At 42.0% G+C, this 25,987-nt stretch overlaps 4 protein-coding genes across 4 annotated transcripts in view; 1 reads left to right on the top strand and 3 right to left on the bottom strand.

The window, feature by feature from the left end:
- Positions 1 to 2,838, bottom strand: part of dchs2 (dachsous cadherin-related 2) — a 31,876-nt gene extending 29,038 nt beyond the window's left edge. Inside the window, exon 1 of the mRNA XM_034231466.1 lies at positions 977 to 2,838. Within this exon, the coding sequence (XP_034087357.1) occupies positions 977 to 2,722 (1,746 nt within the window). The 5' untranslated portion in view covers positions 2,723 to 2,838. The remainder of the gene's footprint in view (positions 1 to 976) is intronic.
- Positions 2,839 to 4,143: 1,305 nt separating this feature from the next.
- LOC117556146 lies at positions 4,144 to 5,835 on the top strand. Its single transcript, XM_034231393.1, has 5 exons — positions 4,144 to 4,346; positions 4,432 to 4,632; positions 4,813 to 5,018; positions 5,328 to 5,465; positions 5,627 to 5,835. Exons 1-5 carry the CDS (start codon positions 4,210 to 4,212, stop codon positions 5,833 to 5,835), a joined length of 891 nt encoding a protein of 296 aa, XP_034087284.1. The 5' UTR covers positions 4,144 to 4,209.
- Positions 5,490 to 11,760, bottom strand: plrg1 (pleiotropic regulator 1). Its single transcript, XM_034231216.1, has 14 exons — positions 11,597 to 11,760; positions 11,267 to 11,373; positions 10,314 to 10,450; positions 10,143 to 10,196; positions 9,159 to 9,252; positions 8,900 to 8,990; positions 8,697 to 8,792; positions 8,483 to 8,575; positions 7,582 to 7,833; positions 7,032 to 7,134; positions 6,827 to 6,935; positions 6,465 to 6,604; positions 6,137 to 6,330; positions 5,490 to 6,045 (listed from the first exon to the last, which is right to left on the bottom strand). Exons 1-14 carry the CDS (start codon positions 11,603 to 11,605, stop codon positions 5,986 to 5,988), a joined length of 1,539 nt encoding a protein of 512 aa, XP_034087107.1. The 5' UTR covers positions 11,606 to 11,760; the 3' UTR covers positions 5,490 to 5,985.
- A 9,503-nt stretch (positions 11,761 to 21,263) lies between these two features.
- fgg (fibrinogen gamma chain) lies at positions 21,264 to 25,720 on the bottom strand. Its single transcript, XM_034231212.1, has 9 exons — positions 25,484 to 25,720; positions 25,356 to 25,403; positions 25,051 to 25,237; positions 24,848 to 24,932; positions 23,477 to 23,607; positions 23,027 to 23,160; positions 22,307 to 22,491; positions 21,877 to 22,154; positions 21,264 to 21,706 (listed from the first exon to the last, which is right to left on the bottom strand). The coding sequence occupies exons 1-9, from the start codon at positions 25,544 to 25,546 to the stop codon at positions 21,519 to 21,521; spliced, it is 1,299 nt and encodes a 432-aa protein (XP_034087103.1). The 5' UTR covers positions 25,547 to 25,720; the 3' UTR covers positions 21,264 to 21,518.
- Between the last annotated feature and the right edge of the window lie 267 nt (positions 25,721 to 25,987).

Below are 25,987 nucleotides of genomic sequence, written 5' to 3'. Positions count from 1 at the left end.
CCCCTATTATACTGTTTTTCATCAATATATTATAGGTCTCAGATATATACAAAACATGTCTCGCAAGTGTTTGGCTCCAAATACCAAACAGATCACCCATTGTACCCATAATCCCCTCTGTTTCAGCCCTGTTTCAAAAGTGCTGATTCTCTGTCTGTTACTTCAGATGGAAATAAGGGGCCACTCCCCCACGCCCCTCTGCGAGATATTCGGTTAAAAAGAACACAATGGTGCTCTAGGAGGAGATTCAGGAGTTAAGGGGGGGGCTTACCTTGCCAAAAAAAGCCAAAAAATAGTTATGACATCATAAAGTGGCCAAAATCTGATCAGCTCATTTTCAGACAGGTTTACTTTTTATATAAATGGATCAGGATAAAAAATTAGCGAATCTTTTCTCTTGAAACGTTCAGAATCTCTTTACACAGAGGGGATACATACAAGATATGAAAAAGTGGATTTTGCATAATAGGTGACCTTTAACAAAAAATAAGACGCCAGTAACAAGTGAATGGGATTTTGGGGAGCTCACAACATAGAAACATTACATTTTGAACACTCAACAGCATCATCTTTTCACAGGAATATTCTGTATACTTGGATAGTGTTTCCTGGAAACACAGTGTCAATAAAGATACATTTAATGTTGCATTGCTCTGACCAACAAAAACTACATTTTGATCAATTTAATGTTATTGGGTAAAGGGCATTGTGATGGTGTTTAAGACACTCACCATGTCATTTCGTGTCCCCACCCAGTCAAACTTTTGTTGAATGTAATTTCCTCTCTCTCCATCTTCATTTCCTGTCAGCTTTATTATTATTACATAACGTTCTAACTAATAGAGGCCTACAAATTAAACCTATACTGGTGTGGAAGGCATTGTAGGGTCAGATATCTCAAAAGCTGGACAATTAAACAAAACTATGAACTCGGGAGTGGGAAGTATATATGTGCTAAATATTTTTTGCAACATACTTGTAAGAAGCAGCTCCCGACATCACTGTGCTCGGGCATGGACACGTTGTACAGCTGCTGCAGGAACACAGGCTCGTTGTCGTTGACGTCCTCCACCAGCACAGTGACTGTAGCTGTGGATGACAGAGCCGGGTCTCCTCCATCAGTCGCCACCACCAGGAACCAAACCTCCATCTGTGTCTCTCTGTCCAGAGCTGCAGCTGTTGTGACCAGGCCCGAGTCTGGGTGGATGCTGAACAAGCTGTCCTGGTTGGACTTAAGGATGGAGTATCTAACATCTGAGTTGACCCCCTCATCTGCGTCTTGTGCTCGCACCTGGATGAGGGAACTCCCCTGTGGTGCGTCCTCAGAAATATCAATCATGTACACATCTTTCTCAAAAACTGGGGGGCAATCATTGGTGTCGATGACCCTCAGGAGGAAGACAATCTCACTGCTCAGAGGTGGGCTCCCAAAATCTGATGCTACCACTTTCAACTCATACAGATCCTTTTGTTCCCTGTCGAGCTCTGAGTTGACACACAAAGCATACAGGAAGTCATCTGTCTGCTTCAGGGTGAACTTCCCATCATCCTCCTCGAGCGTGACGGTGACCCTCTCCTCCTTAAAGTCGGAGTCTGATACTGAAATCCTGGCAATGTAGTCCCCAATCGCTGCTGCCTCTGAAACCAAAGCATCTCCTGTCTCGCTGAGGAACAGCACGCTTATGGTGGGACTGTTGTCGTTGACATTAACCACCTTCACACCCACAAAAGTGCTGCTGTACTCAGGCTGAGCCCCGTTATCTCGCGCGCTGATGATCAACTCATGGAAAGCCTGAGTCTCATAATCAAGCGGCTTGTTGAGATACACCACCCCGGTGATTTGGTTGATAGAGAAAACCTCATTTGGGTCACTCTGCCGCCTGTTGATCTCATAAATGATTACACCGTTGTTGCCCATGTCGAGGTCAGTGGCGTGGACCTGACACACAGAGGACCTCAGCGGGGCATCCTCTGGCAGCGAGGCGTGGTATTCAGTCTGGTTGAACACGGGAGGGTTGTCGTTCTCATCCAGGACCTGGATGTTCACATGAAGATTCCCCGTCCTGGTTGGGATGCCACCATCAAAGGCCTCGATGGTGAGGGAGTAAAGCTCCTGAGTTTCCCTGTCTAGTTTGCTGGTGAGGATGAGATCCAGGCTCGGGTGGCTCTCAGATCCACTGCGATACTCCAGGTGGAATAACTCCCCCATCTCAGTCTCTGTGATCCTGTATCCCTGGGTACCAAACTCACCCTCATCCCCATCTTTAGCTACTTCAAGCTGAAATTGACTCCCAGGGGGGCTCAGTTCTGATATTTCTAAGTTGACCTCCTCTGAGGGAAACACAGGGGAATGGTCGTTCACATCTGTAACCTCTAGTATCACTTTGATCATCTCCCCTGTCAGGGTGGCTGCCACAAACTCATACTTATCTCTGCTCTCTCTGTCCAGGATCACAGCTGTGGAGATGATCCCCGTGTCTGCGTCTATTTCCAAGTCTCTGAACACATAAGAGTCTCTGCTCTCTGAGATGAAGAATCCGGTGCTTGGCCTGCTTAATCCTGCTCCCAGATCTCCAACGATGGTTTTAGCAGGCAAGCCCTCTTTAACAGAGAGCGTCAGGTTGAACACCTGCCCGAGCGACCGCGCGCAAAGCAGCGACAGCACGAGGGTCCAGATAAGCGACGGTGAGGCTTTTTTGCGACCCATTGCTCCTTTCCACATGGTTTTGAACTTTAAGCAACGTTACATATTTCAGTGTCCAAGTCAAACTCTTCCATCACATTTCAGAGCACCTCTCCAAAAATAAATCAGGTAAACGCACCTTGCATTTTTGAGCACAGGAAAACAGCCAGCAGTCATTCTCCATCACAATATTCGAGCAGTTTTTTTGCTTGAATTTGAAGAAGAGATATCCACACATCTAGGAGCGCAAATCCCCCCGGGCTTCTCACACATCATGGCACCGAGTGGCCACAGAGTACCCACTGTGCGCACTGAACACACCTCCTGCCCACGTCTCGCGCTGATCGTCTCGCGCTGATCGCCTCCATCTGTGCGCGGATTGCTTAAGATTTAATTAGACCGGGAGATTAGTGCCGCGTGCTGAAAGGTACCATAGTCAATAGTTGACCAATCGAAGATCAAGGTGTGCAAAGTAGGGGAAACAACTCATGGAGAGAACTGTTGTCAGAAAGTTAATAATACAATCTGTGATTCGGCCCGCATGCTTTTGGAGAAGTGTTTAGAATAAATCAAATATAAATTGAGTTCGACGAGGTTCATTTTTTGGCGAATGTCCATTTAGTTGTATGATGGCTCCCTCCAACGGCAAAAACAAGAACCGCAGGCAGAGCACTGAAATGTTTAACTGCAACACCCTTTAAAATACAGTCAAACAAAGAACCCTGAGCTTGATAAAGTTATTTTGCCAATTATGGGCTCGAATAATTTAGTAACATGTTAAGCGTCTGAAAAGATGCTCATGAAAAAGTGTCTAGCTGTCTATGATCCTTTGTAATACTTTAAAATAATGTTTTGCATGTGTCCAAACATTTGTATCTTTAAAAATAAATTGATGCCCTAAATAAAAAAATTGCAAAAAGATTGAGAACAGTTTGCACAATATATTTGACAGGTTTGCATATAACATCGAATTAAGTCACTCAAAAAAATTATATAAAATAAATGGTCATAAATTGTTTTTATTTTTCATATATTTCTGTATCTTAGAAAACCAAAAACTCAAACTGAATGTGGCTATTTGCTTCCTAGATAGACATTAAAAGTACATTTATAATTATAATAAAGCCTTAATTAACCTTAAATGTGGAAAAACGTAAAGTATTTCAAAATACCCTGAGAAAATACCCTTTTGAGAGAAGAAAATACACATTGTATTCAACATTATTTAAAAAAAGAATACATTTTACGAAGCATTTAATGTTAATTATTTAGACACATAGCCCCAGCACCTTGATAATGATGTTGCAGCTCTCATTGGTCCTGCAGGGCAGAGTATCCATCACACAGCCTCCCATGGTGCTTGCAAGCGAAGTTACCAAGCAACAGATGTAACCTGAGCTGTATACCCGAGTAAACAAGCAGCATAGCTACTGAGGATCCCTTTGTCTGGGTCAGTTTGTTCAGCAACTCCACAAACTCCAACATAGAAGCTTTCGATATAGTGTTTTCTCAGATTTTTAGGAAAAATGCCTTCTCATATCATGCTCTCCTACCAGTGGGATGACCAGGCTCTGGTGAAAAAGATTTATGACCGCCTCAAAGATGATGGTCTGCCAGTGTGGTTGGATATAGAAGGAGGGGTGACGGGAAATATAAACGATTCGTGAGTAGAGAAATCTGAATTAATGGGAGTAATTAAATGAATGAATTAGATCAATCAGAATACATTTGGTCTTGTGTGCTTTCAGGATGGCTGCAGGTGTGGAGGAGGCTGTGGTGATTTGTCCATTCATGTCTCCAGCTTACCAGGCGTCCCGCAGCTGTAAGAAAGAGCTCAACTACGCAGACAGCAGGGAGGTCAGCATCGTGCCCGTCATGCTGACCAACAACTGGGAGGCGAGCGAGTGGCTGGGGCTGATCACTGCAGGCCTGCTGTGGGTGGACTTCAGGTGAGGAGGCCTTTCAAACAGACAGGGAGACAACTTCAGACACTCAAATGATTAAAGGAAATGTATTGCAGAACATTCTTGGTCAAATAAAGTCTATTATAGAGATTGTATGGTATGATTCAATATGAACGTCTGAGCTCTTAGATATTTTTGTTACCTACATCTGTGTTGTCGTTCTAGAAATGCAGAGAAGGGTGAGGAGCACTTTGAGATGTGTCTCAGCTCTCTGGAGGAGGAGATCATGTTTAACGTGGGTCACCTCCTGGCAGTTGAAGAACCTCAGGGAGAGGTGGTGGGTCAGCCTGAACCATCAAAACCCCGCATGAAAAAGAAACCTGGGAGAGGGTTTCGCCATGCTCTCTCAAAGCTCTACATCCATGATTCAGGTAGATATGGGTTTAAAAGAAAAATGGTTTATTTGGGGTAAATGTTTCTGGAAAATCCTTCCAAAGTTGCCATCCCTGGGAATTTGAGACACTGACATGACAGAAGGAGTTCCAACAAGTGCATGACATGTCTAGGATTAACTGGGACATTGTTTTTAATGTTCTAACTGTTGGACAGGAAATGTATTACTTGTATTAGGGTTATCTGAATAGCAATCCGAGCCCTGCACATTTAAACCAAACTGTGTAAAATCCTACTAACACTTGTGTATTTTTGGCCATCTCTTTTGCTGCGACATGATTTCACAGGTGAGATAATCGAGCCGACTGTCAGCAGCAGGAACACAGTGGAGCTCAGTGAGAAAGCTGGAGAGAATTGTTACTGGCTGGAGATTAAAGGCAACGGCTGTAAATACTACAGGAACGTTGTCACCAACAGATACCTGGGTAAGTACACAAGTCAAACAGCAATTATGTGAAAAATGCACTTTTTATTAAAGGAAGAAAAAGGCTTGTTTCCAAGTCTGTACAACTGGAAAATTGAGTCAATACAATTTTATTTTTTCTCCAAACTATTATTCAACATGTCTTGGTTTGTCGCTCTGCAGGATTCGACCCCAGCAGGAACCAGGTCCACTCTGAGGTCAGCCCCTCTGAGAGAGAAGAGTGGCTGATGTTGGTGGACCAGACGGACCAGAGCCATCAGAGAGCCGTCATCGTCAAGAACAAACACTCTGGGATGTTCCTGGCAGTCCAAAATGGCCACTTTACCGGACACACATCTTACAATGAAGACTGCAAATGGTTTTTAGAATAAAACAGGACAATGTGGGCACTTCTGTCAATGACACATAAGTTGTTAAGAAAAACAAGTAGAGAGACCAACTTGATAGGTGTATCTACAACTGGAGGATTGGTAGAAATACAATTAAACATCACTGTGACAAAAGAAACAAATAAAAAATGATTAGAATCTCTTCCTCTTGAGGATTTCTGGTTTCCAGTTGATGGGATGGGTTTCCTCTGTCTGTAAGAAAGAAAAAGGAGCGGTCATATTTTCTATCTACTGCTTCAGAGCCAATTCAAATACACATTTTAAATATGATGGTATAACTTACAGCGGTGTCGTCTTCCTTGTATACTTTAATGGTCTTGTCAGCCTCGGCAGTGATCAGCCGGCTCTCTGAGTTATCGAACTTGCAAGCGAAGATGCCAGACTCGCTGTCCAGAGAGCCGGGCTGCACAGCGGCGTGAATCCTCTGGAAGTTATAGCCTGTCCTCCAATCCCACATGTGGATGGTTCCATTGTCGGCTACAGAGAACAAAAACATCCACATGTATCAGAATTTTGAGACAGCATCAACACAACTAAGAAATGATAATCTATTACACGAGTTAAACATTACTGCAGACAAAACAAGTGATAGTTTAGCTTGAATTGAATACCTCCAGACACCAACACGCCATCGGAGTTGACGGCCATAGTGTTGATGATGGCGTTGTGGCCCGACAGGTTCTGGATGAAGCTTCCATCGGGGAACATCCACTGCTTGATGTTGTCAGCAGAACCAGAGGCAAACGTGTATCTGTAGGACACAGGAAGTAAGGCGACCATATGTTGAGGATATTACAAACTCTTATTCTTTTAAACTAGAATTGTTTTTGTTTGAGCAATTTAGATGTATTAAATGTAATGATACAAAACGCAGGCAACTAATCCTAAAAAGCGCAAACCAGCTAACGTTTATCAACAGTGATGCTTAACACTTCAAACTTAAACAGAATATGTTATTGGTAAGGTAACTTACTGCCTGGGGTGCATTGCCAGAGTTCGGACAGACTTCTTGTGGTTTGTCAGAGTCGCTCTGGTTTTTCCAGCGATCAAGTCCCACAGCCGGATGGTTGAATCGTGACTGCCTGCAAGATGATAGTCAGTGGTTAGCGGAGGGCCAAACAATCAGGTACGACTTTGATAACTTGTTAGATCATTTTGGGTTAAAACAATGTATTTACCAGTGATGATTTGTGGCTCTGCAGCCTGACACTTCACTGTGGCCACAGTGTTGGTGTGTCCGGTCAGGGTGTGCACATTGGCTTTACTCCTGATGTCCCAAACCTGCATGGACAGGGAATAAATCAAATCTCTTTAATAAACGTATTACTTACAGTGAGAGGAAGGGTGCACACCAGTTAAAAGTACACCGACACCAAGTGAAAGTGCAGAAGGAGTATTGTGTTCACTGTTTAACTATTGTCCTATTGTTTGATATATGCTGTATAGGTATAAGGTGTCGATGAAGATATCTGATAGCTAGACGTTGTTCATGCTTGAAAGCACAACATATAAAGAGCTGAACACAAACCACAGAGGGTTAATCAACACATGAAACAGAACATAAAGGATGCTTAGCATAAACATGGAGAAACTGGAATTCAGAACATTTGAACACTCTCTTTAAATAGGGCTGGACTCGACTAGGTAAAACTCAAGAGTCGACAACCAATCATATGATTTTGTGACCAATCATCCATTTAACTGTGAGAATGCAAAGTAGCAGCTTACCCTTGCTGTGGCGTCTCTGCTGCACGTCACCAGCACATCAATAGTCGGATGAAGGTCGATATCATAGACAGCACTAAGGTGGCCGTGGTAGTGCCTGATGACCTTGTTGTACTCCAGATCCCAACACTTGACCTGCTTGTCTTCTCCACAGGAGAACAGGTAGGGGCTGCGGTTGCTGACCGCCACGCCGCGCACCGTGCTGATGTGTCCCGTCAGGGAGAGCTTCAGTTTCCCACTGGCCAGGTCCCAGATCTGTCAAGAACAAACAGCATTTAAGTAAATCTAAGGGTATTCTGTTTAAGAAGATACTGAAAAAAGCGCTTTTGATATTGCGTGCGGTTCCAATGGAAAACCGATGGTATCTGGCTGTAAACAACAAAGAATATAATATGGTCGTAATGAACCATTCAGGGTCACTAAGATAGATGTATAGAGATTTGATTAAAGGTTCACAGACATCCTATTTTCATTTAGCCATATTACTCTTGAGTTATCAGCATGATTAGGGTATCTCAGTCACCAACCTGTGGCCCAACTGAGATAACTTCATGACAACTGAGCCAATATCAATTTGCTGATAAAGACCATAAAATGTGGTTCAAGGCTCTGGAGACTGTTACGTTTCTATGTTAAACTGCTGTAACCAAGATCACAGAGCATCGTTCATGTTATCATTTAATGTATTGTTAGTTAGTATACATCAAAAGCATGTTGGAGGAGCTCAGGTCAGAAGAATTTCATTGCCATTTCTACACTGTAGCTTTGAGGATATGACAATGAAACCTTTGAAATAAAACAACAACTTCTTGTTAAACCATATTTATGAATTTTTTTCACATACTAATTAATAAAAAGACAATAAGCGACATGGGAAATGAAAGTCATTTTCAACTTTACTCACCTTTATGGTTCTATCAGCAGAGCCTGTGACAAACCACTCATTCCCCGGCTCCACGGCGATGGATCTCACCCAGCCGAGGTGACCACTGATGACCTACCAGATCAAACATACGACATTTAAAAATCACACAGAAGAGAAACATCCCAGGTGCCCCGCTTTGGCATTACATATACAAACAAAGAGGGAAATTAAAGCTTAGATTATTTGTATGTACCCGAAACAGTTTCCATGGGGGATGCCACTGTGGTTTGGGCATGGTGGGCGCCTTCCTCGCCATCGCATTTCTGGTGCCACCTCCGTCCAAGAGAGACTGAAATAAATACATTAATTCATTATCAGATCAGCTTTTTTCTCAGTGATTTTACAGCACGGGTAAACAATCAAGATATCTGATCAAGAGGAAACAGTGTGACCTACCACAGAAGAAGACTGAGGGTGAGATCTCTCTCCTCCTCCTGCGTGTCGATGGATGTCACCAACACTGGAAGCGGTGCGGCTGACATCCTGCCTAGAAATTCAATAACGACACAAAAATACTGTTAGTTTATATCAATAAGTTGTTTAAAAATCCTGAAAAAGTTCTCCACGTGTTCAGGAGTGTTCTCCAGGAGTGTTTATGCAAAATGCTACCAATCCAGATTATTCACAGTATAGGATAAATAAAATAAAGGCGTACCTGGCTTGTGAGGGTGGCAAAACGAGCGCCAAGGAGTTGATTCCTCCCTCACTTGGATTCCTGTGGATCTTTGTGTCAGCAGTCAAGGCCACTCCTATTGAATAATAAAACACTTGTATAAGATACACAAATATTGCTGATGATGTTCATGGTAAGGATCAGAGATGGGGTCGTTACTAAAAAAAAAAGTAATATATTACATTAAAAAAAAAGTAATATATTACACTACTTCGTTACTCTCTAGATAAAGTAACTCGTTACTTTACTTGTTACTTTACTCGCAGGGCCGGCCCGCCCCTACAGGCAGATCACGCAGACTGCGGCGCACCTACAGTGTAAGCGCGCCACAGTTTTGCCTCTGCGAGACTCCACTTGCACCCCCAATTACTATTGCATTAAGGAAGACATAACACAAGTCTTTCTTTTTATATGCTCTAAAATAGGCTACCAGCCACACAACAAGCTAACAGTCTGTGAAACGTAAAGACACTAATTAATGAAACCAGTTTAGTATTCCATAACTTAGTAACAGAGATGGTCAAACTAAAGTGGTAGAGACATGGCAGAATTCCTACAATGAAGCGGGACATTGAACTGTTCACCCGTGAGAGGGCGATCAACAAAAGAGAGCGAGCGGCCCCGTTGAGGGAGTTTACAGATGAAAAGACTCAGCCATGTTTATGCAGCACTGCTGCACGTGGAGATGTGGTCTCGCAAGTCGCGCAGATTACATAGGCCTACATGTATATAAACCGATATAAACCTGCGGCGGAAACCCCTCTTGTCTGTCAGTGAGTGTGATTATTTTATAAAAGTAACGAAGTAACGCGTGTCGGGGCAATGTTAGTAACTGTAGTGTGATTACTGAATTACAAAAGTAACGCGTTACACTACTCCGTTACCGACAGGAGTAATATTCTTACCCAACTCTGGTAAGGATGTATTACCACTACAGCTTGGTTAAATTAAAACCATCGTATTTACCAGGTCCAGAGGGATAGGCATGTGTCCCGGCGATCAGGTATTCTGGATCATCCCCTGAAACAAATTAGGGGATTTTAAATACTGGGAACTCAGGAGTCAAGAAAATAAATGTATGCATGGATTTCTCCATAATCCCCTGAGGGTAATATGCAGTGCTTGCTTCGTCCTCACCTGGCTGTGTGTAGCTCTGGTTGCCCAGCATACTGCCAGCAAGAAGGGACACTCTGTCTTTGCCCTCCTTCAGGACAGGCATGTGCAAAACTGCATTGTAGTCTGCTTTCAGTTTCACAGACATCTTCATCTTCTGGCTGCAAACACAGTAGACAGGGATGCATCATTCACTTGCTAACTATACTTGACAAATAAGCATAATTTTGTTCTGATGTTTACATACATAAACATACATGCAACAAACAATATGCAGTTTGTTGCTTTGAACGATTTCTTTATTTTCCCAGGAGAGAGCAATATATATCACATCTCCTCTCATGGTATGGTATTCAACTTGACATTATAATGATGATATATATATATATGTTATCAAAAAAAAAGTGATTGCTGTTGGTTAATCCAGTGAATGAAATACAGGTGAATTCCATCATCACACAAACAAATACTTATTATGATACAGCCGTCTCACTATATATTCATACTGACCCCCGACACTATATTATACACCAACTAATTATAATAGCGATCAAATATATTAATATTGGAGAAATATCCTTATTTATAACAACAAAACATTTTAAGGATATTGCCCAGGGCTGAATTTAAAACCCTGGGCAATATTTAAAGAGAGAATGGAAACATTTTTCTGCCCTGAAAATATACATTATAAAAGTACTAGCCTACAGATGTATATATCATTTATTATAATCATTAAAGCAGAAATAAGTTAAATGTATCCGATCATTTTCTCTGTAATGATGTCTAATTTAACATTACAGGTCACTTGAACTATTTAATCAGGTTTGTACCATAAAGATCAAGCAAACAAAACGTCATCTCAAAACGTAAAACAATAGTCTAAAGCTGGACTCAAATTAAACTCGGGAACAAGTGGAATTTTAAAGGAGTCATACATGCTCAAATGTAATTGTACAAACAAAGAAAATACAAACCTTTCTTCATCCTGTGCGATGGATTTCGCATGGTCGGACACAAACATATCATGAGTCCTTTTGAGAGATCTGAAGACCAGCGTGTGGACTGAGTGCTTCTGGACATCCTGTATAATACAATAGTCATATTTAATACAATAACATTCAACCAATACAAACAAGCCACATTTATAAATCACTCCACCCCTGAATATAGGTTATATAGACATGACATCGTATAGTAAATGTAATGCTATCCAGCAATTAGCCTGGTCCAACAATGTAATGTTCTGTAGCTTCTGAGCGGGACATAAAGAAAAAGCCTCGAAAAGACTTCAAAGCTCTTCTTACCTCGGCCATGGTTGAGATATCAACACGGAGAAAACACAACAGACGATAAAGTTACTTTTGAATGGAGTTTTGTTTGGTCGCACTCAAAAAAAATATTACAATCATGAAAACATGAGCACCGCCACAAGCCGACGATCGTATAACCCGGAAGTAAACAACAACAACAGAGTTGAGGAGTTCATCATCGCCACCGAGCGGCCAGGAGGTGCAGGTCAAAGCAATTCTGTAAAACAGCTAAATAAACAACTCCTACCTCCATTTTGCACAGGTTAATGTATTCCAGAGGTGGAAGGAGTAGCCTACTCATATTGTGTACTTAAGTAAAAGTAAAAGTACCTGAGTGTAGGAATACTGTGTTAAAAGAAAAAGTCCTGCAATCAAAATGTTACTCAAGTAAAAGTAGAAAAGTGTTGGCATCAAAGTATACTTAAATAAGAACCTGGAACCATTTCTACTTTTGGGGAAATTATGGAGAACATCATTTATCACACATTTCTGACAAGTAACCCCCCCTATAGTGTCAAAGATCTGAAAAGTGACATATGTCACATTGAGCGTTCAAGTAAAGCTTATTCATAACTTAATTCATGAGGATGATTTTTTTGGTTTAAATTTGTTTCAACATTCTCTGAGCTGAAAAGTATATAATATATTAACTAAATATCATTGAATCAGCTAAATGAACTGAGCAGATCATAATAATATTTCTAATTGTGCATAAGTACAACTCAAGATTTTATGAGAAATGTTAAAGTGTATGTCCCTATGTGACATTAATGTCACAGCGATATTTATCTTATTTTTTCATATCAATATGATCAAGATTTTTTTTCAAAACATGTCAAATGTAATAAAGGACATGTTATGTAAGCATTATAATTCTTAAATGGCTTGAATCTTACCTTTAGCAATAAAAAACAATCTTGAAATGTAGCTAGTTCAGTTGTTAGCTTGGCACATGGACATTTTGGACATGTTGTTATGGGAACACAAAATCACATGACCTGGCCCACGGCCCACCAGACTGTTCAGTGTGGGTCAATTAGGGACTTCGTGAGATAAAATAAAGGCTAAAGCTGCAGGAACTTTCCAGAATGCCATGTAACATCTGTGTCACGTGGGTTCTTATGGGTTAAAGTACCAAAAGTAAAAGTAATCATTGTGCAGATTGGTCCATTTTAGAATTATATATATTATATATCTTGATTATAATTATGCATTTAAGTGACTTGATTATATTTCACATCATTAATCAAAATAAAGTAACTAAAGGTATGAAATCATTGTACTGGATTTACCTCTGAATTGTAGAAGTACAAAGTAGAAACAAATTGAAATACTCAAGTAAAATACAAGTCCCAGTACAGTACTAGAGTAAATATATTACTTTACACCACTGATGTACAAGATTTTGTGTTTTACTCATAATGATGGTGTATATATTGATACAATGAAGGTTACTCTCAGTGTTCACAAGCTAGTTTAGTTACCTGAAGCACATTAAGTAATTGCTATCTAATCATTTCATGCCTAAACAGTTTACCTAGTTGTTGCAAATGGTGTAGGTGGCCATTTTTTGGAATTTAAATTCCAAGATTTACTGTGATTATTGTGAGAAATATCACAAAAACACTTATTGACTTTGGGACTTTAAATACTGAGGCTTACAACAGACTGTTACCTACATTAGGCCATACATGGGCATTTGGTATTTGGCAAGATCATCTACAACGAGCCAAATGGAGTTTGGACTCCACATGTCGTTGTTGAGGTGAGGGTTGTGATTCATCGGGACAAGTAACATTGCACAATAAAAAGTAAACTGTCCAAACGTGGAAACAAATAACAATTTGGGACAATGTGATTTGGCAGCAACCAGCCAACTAAAAAACCCTCCCTTTAAAAGACTTGCGGTAACAAGCTGTCTATTTAAAACAGTAGTAAGGCTGGTATCTTTCAGTAGATAGAAGTACCTCAAAATGTTAGTAAAGTTCACTATTCAACTATCGGGAAGTGACCTTATAAAGAGCACTTTAGTTTAAATGATTGAATTACTTCTGAAATGTATGTTGGAATGTTTCCAAGTGCGTGTTGGAAGTGCCCATAGAGTCGCTGCTTTGGTCAATATTTTTCAATTATTCATTTACTGGAGACAATGAGCAACAGATGGATTGTGTTTTGTTGTTGATCGATTTTAGCCATGCTTTTTTTTTAAACCTGGAATTTCATTTGCCTAAAAGGTCTTCTATGGCAGATCACTAATTAATCAAAAACCTGTTATTTTGAAAAAAGCAAATACACTGCTGTATCTTCTTATAATTCTATGTGTGTGTGTGTTGTGACTCGACAGATATGTTAGGTTTAGTTATGTTTTTATTTTGAAAGTAATCTTTCCTGTCATTCCAGATCCCACATTTCCTGCCTTTGTGTTTCCCGCCGTGAGATTGCTTTCACCTGTGCCCATCCCCCTCACCTATGAAAGCCCTGGTGTTTCTTTGTTCCTTTGTCAGTTCGTTATGTTTCATGTCGTGAGCACCTAGGCCTTTTGACTCCTGATACCTTGAGATTTAGACCTTTTGCCAAGTGAGTTTTTGTGTTGCTGTACAAGTTAGTTTTTAGTATTACGTTCCCTACTGGGCTAGGGGAACCAAAGGGAAGCAACACAAACCAGAGTGGAATTGGTAAAAGAGAAACAAAAACCTCACTAAAACGTGGTAGGCCTACATGAACTGAAAAAGGCTGTAACAAAACACAGCTGATGCTAATCCACAGGCGCTAACCGCTAAGCTAACCTGGATACTAACTCACACAACACTAAACACAGAACACTGCTTTACAGGCTGTTACGCAGTATAACAAAACACAGAACATTCAATGGATCAACGGGCATAACGAGTAAGCACAACATGAGGCTAGAGGCGTCTGTCTCACAACACAGAGCCTCCCGAATGATCTCCGGAAGCAGGCAGGGATTGGATGACTTCAGTCCAATCACCTCTTCGGACAGTACGAGGGCGGGACATCGAGGAAACCTTACAGCTCATTTGCATACACACACACGCACAACAGAATTAATAGCACCAAGAAAGCAGCGGCTATAACATGGCTGTTTAACTTCTTTCTATTTTTTGAAAGTACGATTTAGTTTTTGTTATTAAAGAACATTCTATTTTTGGACAACTGTCTCCGAGTCCTGTTTTTGGGTCCTGCGTCCTGTGTCTTGGTTCATAACAGTACGAACTGACCAACATATGGACCCAGCGGATTCAGAGACAGTGAAGATAGCTCTGCGAGCTCAAGGAACGAGACTACACCAGCATGAGGAGCAGCTGGGCACCATCAACCTGGGGGTGAGGGACCTGACCGGCCGTCAAGAACATTTTCAAGCCTCCGTCAATACTCAGGTGAATCACCTTGCCGAACAGCTGCACCGTGTCCTCGCTCACCTGGAAGCTGGTTTATCCCCTCAGCCTCCTGCTGTTGCTCACACACCAATTGCTCCAGCTGACCATGTGCCACTCCATGCTCCATCGCCTCGCCTGGCATCTCCAGAGCGATTCTCCGGAGATTCCGGTGACTGTCGCCCTTTCATTGTTCATTGTGATCTCCATTATGAATATAACCCTGCTGCATTCCCCACTGATCACTCTAAAGTGGCCTTCATGGTGAGCCACTTAACGGGGAGTGCAGCGGCCTGGGCTACGTCCGAATGGGCGAGAGATTCACCTACCTGTAATTCTCTGGATGTATTTACAGACACTCTCACCAAGGTGTTTAATCACACGGCTCCTGTAAGGGAGGCAGCCAGAGCACTGATGCAGATTAAGCAGAGCCAGCGCATAGTATCGGACTATGCCATTGAGTTCAGGACCCTTGCAGCAGATAGTGGCTGGAATTCTTCAGCACTGCTCGACGCCTTTTTGTCTGGTCTTTCGGATTCCATTAAAGACCAGCTAATACCTTTGGACCTCCCAGAAGACTTGGATTCTGTCATTGCACTGGCAGTTTGAATAGACAATAGACTGGCCGAAAGACAAAAAGAAAGGTTCAAGAATTTGGCACGTCTGCCTCGACACCAAGGGGACACACCAAGCCATCGTCCCGCCTGGAGACCTCCTGCCGATACTCCTCCTGAGAGAAGAGTGCTCCCTAGTGTCTCAGAGGAGCCCATGCAGTTGGGTCGGGCAAAGTTGACTCCGGAGGAATATCTTCGGTGCATTCAGGAGGGCAGGTGTTTTTACTGTGGGGAGCAGGGGCACCTCCTGGCTTCTTGTACAGCAAAAGATCGGGCTCATCAGGGACGAGGAGGACCCTGGTGAGCCGACTGTCATCTGGATTCCCTCCTCGTACATTGACACAGGTACAAGTAAAAGTAGACAGACATGTTTTAACTCAGGGGGTTCTCATAGACTCTGGTGCAGATGAAAGTTTAATGGATTGGGGGTTAGCCAAGAAGTGGAACTGTGTGGTAATTCCTTTGAAGCAACCGTTAAAGGCCTCTGCTCTGGATGGTCGGTTATTGTTTACCGTTACCCATTGTACTATGCCCATTGAAATAACCGTAAATGCAACACATACTGAACACATGACTTTCCATTTATTTGACTCTGCTCAGCATCCACTTATTCTTGGTTACCCATGGTTAGTCAAGCACAACCCACACATAGACTGGAGATCTGGGAGAGTTAAGGGATGGGGAGAGGACTGCAAGCATTTCTGTCTGAGAGACAATAAGACTGGTGACAACACTCCCCATGCTAGAAGGATTGAGTGAGACCCAAGCTGTTGTTCAGATTGCATGTACAGAAATGACTGAGGCTATCCAAGTACAGGAGCAAGATTTCCCTGACAAGTCCAAGGTGCCCAGTTGCTATTGGGACCTAAAGGAGGTTTTTTAGTAAAGCCAGAGCCACTGCCCTGCCACCACATAGGCCTAATGACTGTGCTATAAACTTGGTACCTGGCCCATTCCCAAGGGTCGCCTCTACTCTCTTTCCGGACCTGAAAGGGAGGCCATGAACAATTATATTGAGACCTCCTTGCAGGCCGGACTCATTCGCCCTTCCTCGTCACCGACGGGAGCGGGCTTTTTCGTAGACAAAAAGGATGGATCACTCCGGCCCTGTATAGGCTACAGCCCTCTGAACAAAATCACCATCAAAAACAGGTACCCTCTCCCACTCATCTCCTCCGCCTTTGCACTTTGGCAAGACGCCAACATTTTCACCAAACTGGATTTAAGGAATGCTTATAATTTGGTGAGAATCAGGGAGGGGGACGAATGGAAGACTGGATTTAACACACCTAGTGGACACTATGAGTACCTAGTGATGCCTTTTGGCTTGACAAACGCACCGGCAGTGTTTCAGGCCCTCATAAATGAGGTGTTGGGGGACTTCCTGAATAAGTTTGTGTTTGTATATCTAGATGACATTTTGATTTTTTCTCCTGACAACATAACCCACCAGCATGTCCGTCTAGTCCTCGACCGCCTGCTACAGAACCAACTTTATGTTAAAGCAGAGAAGTGCGAGTTCCATGTCCAAACCACATCGTTCCTGGGTTTCATCATTGCCCCCGGTCAAATAAAGATGGACCCTGCCAAGGTCAGTGCCGTGGCAGAGTGGCCAGTTCCTGTCAACAGGAAAAAACTACAGCAGTTCCTGGGGTTTGCACATTTTTATAGACGTTTCATCAGAAATTTCAGTTCTATTGCTTCCCCGCTACATGTACTTACCTCTCCTCATGTCCCTTTTGAATGGAACTCCAAAGCTGCTAATGCTTTTCAAGGCCTAAAGGAGATGTTCACCTCTGTTCACCATCCTCACCATCCCAGATCCACTTCGACAGTTCGTGGTAGAGGTGGATGCCTCTAACCTCGGTGTGGGGGCAGTTCTCTCTCAGCGGGCTGCAAAGGATAATAAGCTCCATCCCTGCGCTTATCTCTCCCGTAAGTTGTCCCCAGCGGAAAGGAACTACGACGTGGGCAATCGTGAACAACTGGCAGTGAAACAAGCCATGGAGGAGTGGAGACATTGGCTAGAGGGGGCCGCTCAGCCGTTCCTGGTATGGACAGACCATAAGAACCTCGAATACATAAAAAAGGCTACGAGACTGAATTCACGCCAGGCTAGATGGACACTTTTTTTCAGTCGTTTTGATTTTACCTTGTCATTTAGACCTGGCTCCCAGAACACCAAGCCAGATGCCTTGTCCCGTCTGTTTGACCCTGAGCCTGCTGCCAAGGAACCAGAACCCATCCTACCACTGAACCGTGTGGTAGGAGCGGTAACTTGGCAGATAGAAAAAGAGGTGCAGCAAGCAAATGTTGAGAGCCCAGCACCTAGTGAGTATCCGCCTAATAGGCTGTTTGTTACAGTGCCCTTACGCTCCAAGATCATTTACTGGGCTCACACGTCCTTGCTCACTTGTCATCCTGGGGTTAGAGGAACCATGTTTGCACTTAAGCAGCGTTTCTGGTGGCCGTCCATGACTAAAGATGTTGGTGAATATGTGAATGCCTGTCCTGTTTGTGCTCGCAGCAAAACTTCTTCCAGGTCTCGGGCCGGGTTGCTGCAGCCATTGCCCATTCCTCAACGGCCCTGGTCTGACATATCCATGGACTTTGTTACTGGACTCCTGGTGTCTCAAGGTAATACCACTGTGCTAACAGTGGTAGATCGTTTTTCTAAAATGAATCATTTTATTCCATTGACCAAGCTACCCTCGGCCAAGGAAACGGCAGAAATGATGATGGTCAATGTGTTCCGGATACATGGATTTCCCAGGGATATTGTGTCAGACCGGGGCCCACAGTTTGTTTCCAAGTTCTGGAAAGAGTTCTGCAGTCTCATTGGAGCCACCGCTAGCCTTTCCTCTGGGTATCACCCCCAGTCCAACGGAAAAACGGAGAGATTAAATCAAGTGTTGGAGACATGTCTGAGGTGCTTGGTGGCTCAGAATCCCTCATCGTGGAGCAAGCATCTAACCTGGGTGGAATACGCCCACAATTATTTTCCACCTCTGCCACAGGTCTGACTCCCTTCCAGTACGTCTTTGGCTACCAACCACCCGTGTTTGCTGAGACTGAAAAGTAGGGGTGCAACAACTAATCGACTTAATCGATTACCAAATTAGTTGCCAACTAATTCAGTCGTCGATTCGTTGGTGACGTCATCACATGTGTTTTACGCGCCGTTAAGCTCCAACGTTATTGGTCTTTTTATCGGTACTGGAGACATTTAAAATATATATGTCATGTATCATTGCTACAAAAACATTATATCGCAGTCTTAGTGTCGCCAACTCGTTTCTAAAATGCAAAAAGACAAACAAATGCGTCTGATGTATTTTCGATCAGACGAGATCTCTCTCCCCCGTCTGCGTGCGAGGGGGCGGGGCAGTTTACACACACGCAGCTGCTACATGCAGCAACACACACACGGAGGAGATGGCGGAGAGAACGCGCTCCGAGGTTTGGTTAAACTTTACCCGTCTCGATGTGGAAAATGCTCGTTGTCAAAAGTGCAATAAGAGTTTAGCATACAAGGGCGGTAACACGAGCAATTTGTCTAAACATTTAGCAAAAGTGCTCCACATTCAGACGGAGGAATGCACCGGGTTCGACTGTGTTTCTAGCAGCTCTGTAGCCCCATCCACGAGTAACGTTTCCACGTCAGGTATTATGTATGCTAGCAGCAACACATGGAGTTAACTACATTATACAAACTTGGGTTAATGATTAGAGGTAACTGAGTTATTTAGTTTGTTAAAGTTTCAGCTATTCTGTTTACAGTTCTGTCATCAGATTATTTAATACGATTTGTTAAAACACTGTTGTTTCTTTTGATGTGAAATATTATTTATTTTATTTAAATAAAAAGCAATGTTAATTTTGTTCAAAATGTGTTTAGTTAATTTAATAATATATGTATTTTTGAATCAAGTATTCATCTTTATTCATTATTATGCGAGCATAATCTTTTAATGTTTATTTTATTAGCTTTTCTTTTTAATGACTGATTTTAAATGCCATTTTCTTAATGTCTTTCATTTTTTGTTTTTCTTTTAATGTTTCTTTTATTATCTTTTACTGTTTTTAAATGCCTTTGTCTGAATGTCTTTTTTTTGTAAAGCACCTTGAATTGCCTGGTGCTGAAAGGTGCTATATAAATAAACTTGCCTTGCCTTGCCTTTATTGTCTTCATTGTTAGTTTCCACATGCCTAAAACAACCTCAAGCTAAATCTAAAAGTTGATGGCTAAATAAGAGCGTTTGAGAAATTGTGCAAGGCATACAGTAATAGTCCGGATAGTCGATTAATCGTTTCATTAATCGATTATCAAATTAGTCGTTTGTTGCAGCCCTAAAGGAGGTCTTGGTCCCTTCTGCACATGCCCTGGTCAGACGTTGCCACCGCATCTGGGCGGCTGCCCGTCGAACCCTTCTAAGGAGTTCTTCTTCAATGAAAAGGGGGGCTGACCGACACCGCCGGCCAGCTCCAGTGTACCAGCCTGGACAGAAGGTGTGGTTGTCCACGAAAGATCTACCCCTCCATGTCGCTTCAAGAAAATTAGCCCCCAGGTTTGTTGGTCCCTTTCCAATAACGAAGATTGTGAACCCTGTGTCTGTGCGCCTGCGACTCCCCAGGTCCCTGCGGGTCCGCCCTACATTCCGCGTTGGGAAGATCAAGCCTGTCAAGGAAAGCAGTTTGGTGCCCGCAAGGCCGCAACTAAACCTCCGCCACCCCCCAGAATTGTTGATGGTGGCCTTGTTTATACGGTCAAGAAACTGCTGGCAGTCCGGAGAAGGGGATGTGGCAGGCAGTTCCTCGTTGACTGGAAAGGCTATGGAGCAGAGGATAGGATGTGGATCCCTTCTCGCGACGTTGTGGATCAGGAGTTGATCAGGGATTTCTACAGGCAACATCCTAATCTGCCTGGGCCGTCAGGAGACGTCCCTAGAGGGGGGGGGAAATGTGTTGACTCGACAGATATGTTAGGTTTAGTTATGTTTTTACTATAGTTTTGTGTTTTGATCTTGTCACTTCCTGTTTTTATTTTGAATGTAATCTTTCCTGTCATTCCAGATCCCACAGTTCCTGCCTTTGTGTGTTTCCCGCCCGTGAGATTGCTTGGCCCTGCCCTGATTGTATTCACCTGTGCCCATCCCCCTCACCTATATATAGCCCTGGTGTTTCTTTGTTCCTTTGTCAGTTCGTTACGTTTCATGTCGTGAGCACCTAGGCCTTTTGACTCCTGATACCTACCTTGAGATTTAGACCTTTTGCCAAGTGAGTTTTTGTGTTGCTGTACAAGTTAGTTTTGGCTGTTTAACTACTTTCTATTTTTTGAAAGTACGATTTAGTTTTTGTTATTAAAGAACATTCTATTTTTGGACAACTGTCTCCGAGTCCTGCTTTTGGGTCCTGTGTCTCGGTTCATAACAGTGTGTGTGTGTGTGTGTTGTCTTGAAGACTGTGACTGTGCATTCTAAAAACTTAAGTGAGTGTTCAGACTTCTGAAGCTTAATCTAATCAAAACCATAGCTTCTTACTACATTTGCGAAGGTTTCATAATTATAATTATAAATTAATTATTAATAATAAACACTGATGCATGGGTGGATAATATATTACACAGCATATGAAAAAGAAGTGGACACATTCTTTACATTTAAGGAAGGTTTTATTTATATACATACAGGTGTATATTTGTTGTACTATGACAACATATTTAAACTTTTGCAGAGTCAATTCAGATACATCTTATTTTAGTGTTTGTTTTTACCAAATGCTTTTTCCCCATCTGCATTACACATCATAAAGTCAGATTTTTTACCGCGGAGGCATTTAATTGAGTGATTTGGTGCTGAACACCATAACTAAAGCAAAAAACAGACCACAACCATGTTAGTCTTCTTTTTAAACTCCAAGCCCGCCAAAGTTTTTCACCCCAATCTGCTGCTGTCCACCTTCTGCTGTGATGCGACTGAGGGGAATGATCTTCATGGTGGTCTCTTTCAGGGAGTACCAGCGGTTGTGCCATGTGACCCAGATAATGCCGTTGTCGTAGCCGAATTCACCTGCATCCTTTTCTGTGTACCTGCCACCTATAGAAGAAAACACAGACAGCTTAGTGTGGACCTTTAATATGAATACATGTGCTTGGATATCGTTATGTGGAGGATAGTTGTTAATAAAATATATTAATAAAACCTTTAACATCTTAACAGATCATTTAAATGAACACCAATTAAAGATTCTGGCCCTGTTGTCTTACCCTGGTAGTATTTGCCGTTCAAATGTGCAGCATGACATCTGTTCATCCACCAGCCGGAGCCGTCCTGCTGAGCACAGTTGCCGTCGTACTTGTCATTGTCCTTGTCGAAGGAACTGAACTGCATGCCATTGTGAGAGGTGTAGAACTTGTCACTGGCATCATCACCAAAGTCAAAGCCATCGAAAGCATCTCCAGCATCACCGGCTAAGTAGTAACCGTATGTAAGACGGTACATGTCGCCCTCGGTTCCAACTCTGAATGTGGTGTAATCGGCATACCTGGAGAAAGATTGATTATTGTTAGTTTTTGTTGACTTCCGCTGAGTCCTTTTTTCGTTCTTTTAAGGAAAAATTAACTATCAGGGTCATGTTTGCTTTTCAGTGAGTCCCTTTGCTCTCCTCTTATGTAATCTGTTATCGTGTATACATACCTTGTGTTGCCTTCCCAGTCAACAAGCTCTATCCTCAGCACAGTCGGCATGGTTGTAGAGCCCGTCAGAAGATGCATCTTCTCGAGACCGAGCCAGAACTCTGTGGTGTCGTCTGGTGAGAGATATCCGAAGCCCTCCTTGTATTGGACCCAGTCCTTGTGGAAGTCCACACTGCCATCGCGTCTCTGTGGACAAAAAAAAGTCCTCAGTGTCATATGACGATACGATAGGTGATATGTAATCATCTTTGATTGTAGATGTACGTTTAATATATACAAATGTAGTTGTCCTGACTCAGAGTTACTGAGAGAAATGCAAAAAGTGTTGCAACCGTCCTCAGTCTATCCCTGCCGTGCAATTGAATGCTTTGGCTTTTTGAGTCAAGATGAATTGTAGCAACTCATTTCTTTCATATCATTTTGAGATATTGGGGGGAGGGTATCATTTCAAACAAGTCAAACAATGTTTTAATTACATTGGGCAAAGGCCTGGTGCTTTCAAAGATGAAAACATAAGGGTTTAGCGCCCCCATCCAACCCTAATCATTTTCATACGGTCTCTTATCAGTTGTTTGCTATCAGGACTGGAAGGTTGTTTTACTAGTAGTATTAGAGTATTAAGTAGTTGTAGTTCTCTGAGAGAAGACTCTGGGAATCATGCAGGGCCAGATGAAGGCAGTAGAGAGTGTTTTTTCTCAACATTTGTTCAAGTGAAACATACCCTCTGTATGACTGTGAAGCCACGTCCAAAGCTGTCAATCTCACAATAGACCAGGAACTGCTCAGTGGCTTTAGCTGGCTTCACATAATAAAGCCCACTGGTGGTGGCACCTTTGTTAGCAATATCCTGGCAGTCTGATGAACGAAAAATAAGGTTTAACAGCAAGACATAAAAGACTGTCTAGAGGTGGTTTTATTGACTATAAAACAGGATAAAATAAACACATATTATTTGCTGATGCTTATGCATTATGTCCACGCTTATTTTAAGCTTTAGAAAAAACCACTTTGAAATAAAGTCAATCTAAAATAAATCTGTTTACTTTACATTGATTTGCCTTATTGATGTTACTCTCTGACTAAACACTGAAAAAGGACAAATGCCGTTCAGATGAGGCATGATTGAGACATTTCTGGGAAGGTCTGAAGGTCAATGGATTGATTTTTTTACCTGATCCTGTGAGGGGCTGGATTTCAACTGAGTCTTTGCAGGGCTCAGCGCATTTCTGCTGCAGCTGCACGGAGAGCTGTTTCAAGTCTGACATTCTCTTCTCGTTGGATGAAATTAAATCCTGAAGTTCACTAGAAAAAGGGGAGAAAATGAGTTGTAGGAGCTTTATCCTGAGAAACTCGTGTAGTAAAAACAGTGAAGCTCAAATGTACAGTCTTTTACAAAATAGATACGACAAGAATAAGAAAATAGGAACAAACTAGAAGCAAAAGTAACACATGAAACACATTTGAAAAAGAAACTTGGAAAATAAGTGTTTTTTTCTTTTTAGAAGTGAGTTTGAGTTCCTGTGTCGAAACGCGAAAGAATAGGGGGCGGCCAATCGCACCATGATCTGTGCACAGTGCAAACTGTGTGGGCGAGAAGGGTTGGCGTGCATTGACCTGAAAGTGTGGGTGGCTTGGAGAAGTAAAAGTAGGTAAAAGTGTCACAAGAAAAAGTATAGAGTGGTTTCTTAGGGCTGAGGGATGAGGCGGAGAGGTTGTTGGTTTGTAAAATGTTCTCGAACTAGTATGAGGTGAAAACACAATAGAAGAAACAAGCAAGCTACTAATTAGTGGAATAGAAACAGTTAGTGCTACTTGAACAAACTTTTACGAAAGAGTAGGCAGGTACACTTCACACATCAAGATAACTCTACTACTCTATGTTACTGTAGGACCAATAATTGAACCAGATTTCCATCACATGACCTTTGTTTATAATTTCTGACTAGTTTGAGTTTTGCTTCTGTGAATTCACATTTCACATTTCGAAGTTTTCTCTTAGAAGATGTCACGTGTGGAATCTATAACAATGTATTTTGATTCACAAACTATGCATATGTTGTGGAAGAATTTTTTTATCTACAAAGTACCTATAGCTGTCTCATCAATTTATTTGATTTAAAAAGTGTATGAATACTAAAAAGTGCAGTCAGCTGTTTTGAACCAATACATTTTTGGCACATTAGGCAAAAATGGTCCACTAGCTATCTGTTCTGTGTGCGCGCAAACAAAACAAGGGTTCATGCCCAGCCCTGGCTTTGTCAATGTGCAACAAACTTATTGACTTGGACAGAGCCACCAGAAAATATTCCAGCAAATCAGCAAGAGGAGGCGTTGGTGCTTATGGCTACGACAGGGGGAAGGCCACAGATGTATAAAGAGAAAGGCAGTGGAAATGAGAGGGACGGTAAATGTTTAGGGGGGTATTTGCTTTGGTTGAGTTAAAATATTAACAATCTCCGAATTACTGATTCTACATTTAAGTAGCTTGGCACTAAGGTTTGATGTTAGATTGTATAACTTAAGTAATACTAAGGTGACTTACTATACTTGCTGTTCCTGTGTGATGATGGTCTTTTCAAACTGAACAACATCATTCAGCATATTCGATGATTTTCTGTAGTATGGATCTGAAATAAAAAGCCAGTGTCAGCGCTGATCTTGAAACATTCCCCACAGTCCTTTAATACTTTTAATACATTAACGATCAGTTACTTAAAGAAGATGACACCAGATGAAGCGTGTTACCTGGCAGGGTGGCCTTCTGAGCTGACATAGTAGAATCTTTCATGTAGACAACAGTTTCTTTGGCCTCTTGGGTCACATTGGCAATTGTTTCAAGTGTCTCTTGCAAATTGTCCAAATCCTTGTCCACATCCGGCATATACCTCAGCATGTAATCCGCCACTCCACATGTTGTAGGACAGTATTTTCCCTAAATACAGACAAAAGAAGTTCAAATACAACATTTATAATAGTTTGCCCATATATACAAAGACTTACAATCTATATGGCAAATAATACATCATTATTATTTGTAACATCATACTTACAAAGTCATTATCCATGTTGCATGATGCAAGGTTGTCTCCTCTGACTTCCTACACAGCAAAAAGACAAAAAAGAATTTGATGTCTGTGTTCAAGTACACGGATGAAAACATTGAAATTCAGTGACTTACTGCTGATGAGAAGGAGAAAAGTAACAGGAGACCTCCTGCTGTGAAAACAAGTGATGGAGCCATGTTGCCTTTTGCCACCAGTTGTGGTCTGGTCTTTTTGGAAGAATGAAGAGCAGCTCGACTCGGTGGGATATTTATCTGAACAAGGTCCTCAGGTCATTGTTAGATAAGAGGTTCATCTGCAAACAACCAACTCACTGTGTTGGGACAAATCTCTGACTCAAACATTTCTCAGATATGACGTTTTTCTACGGACAGATGTACGTGGGCCATCTGAAAATAAAATGCATACTTGTGTGAACCCAGTGACGGTAATGATGACAAAGAAAAGTGAAAAGACTGATGACTCAGCTTTGTACATTGTGAATTTTTTTCTACCAAGCACTTGTTGGTAAAAAAATGTTTTCATAGTGATTTGGTGATTTAAAGAAATTATCTTTTTACTTACTACGGCAAATTAGAAAATTGCGTGTTTAAAATTCCCTAGGACAAAATGTAAAAGAT

Source organism: Gymnodraco acuticeps, unplaced genomic scaffold (assembly GCF_902827175.1).
Source record: "Gymnodraco acuticeps unplaced genomic scaffold, fGymAcu1.1, whole genome shotgun sequence".
In the NCBI taxonomy this organism is placed as follows: Eukaryota; Metazoa; Chordata; class Actinopteri; order Perciformes; family Bathydraconidae; genus Gymnodraco; species Gymnodraco acuticeps.
The sequence above is the reverse complement of the archived record's forward strand: the minus strand, read 5'-3'. Positions and strand labels throughout refer to the sequence as shown.

What these genes read in the sequence shown, in the direction of transcription:
- plrg1 (XM_034231216.1), bottom strand. An exon ending in TGGCGTGTTGGTGTCTGGAG is followed by an intron (nt 6,331 to 6,464) that starts GTATTCAATTCA and finishes TGTTCTCTGTAG; the next exon opens with CCGACAATGGAACCATCCAC. An exon ending in ACAAGGAAGACGACACCGCT is followed by an intron (nt 6,046 to 6,136) that starts GTAAGTTATACC and finishes TCTTTCTTACAG; the next exon opens with ACAGAGGAAACCCATCCCAT.
- fgg (XM_034231212.1), bottom strand. Translation starts at nt 25,546, where the DNA reads ATGGCTCCATCACTTGTTTTCACAGCAGGAGGTCTCCTGTTACTTTTC. An exon ending in GCAACATGGATAATGACTTT is followed by an intron (nt 25,238 to 25,355) that starts GTAAGTATGATG and finishes GTCTGTATTTAG; the next exon opens with GGAAAATACTGTCCTACAAC. An exon ending in TCAGAAGGCCACCCTGCCAG is followed by an intron (nt 24,933 to 25,050) that starts GTAACACGCTTC and finishes TTTTTATTTCAG; the next exon opens with ATCCATACTACAGAAAATCA.
- LOC117556146 (XM_034231393.1), top strand. Translation starts at nt 4,210, where the DNA reads ATGCCTTCTCATATCATGCTCTCCTACCAGTGGGATGACCAGGCTCTG. An exon ending in ACGGGAAATATAAACGATTC is followed by an intron (nt 4,347 to 4,431) that starts GTGAGTAGAGAA and finishes GTGTGCTTTCAG; the next exon opens with GATGGCTGCAGGTGTGGAGG. An exon ending in TGTCACCAACAGATACCTGG is followed by an intron (nt 5,466 to 5,626) that starts GTAAGTACACAA and finishes GTCGCTCTGCAG; the next exon opens with GATTCGACCCCAGCAGGAAC.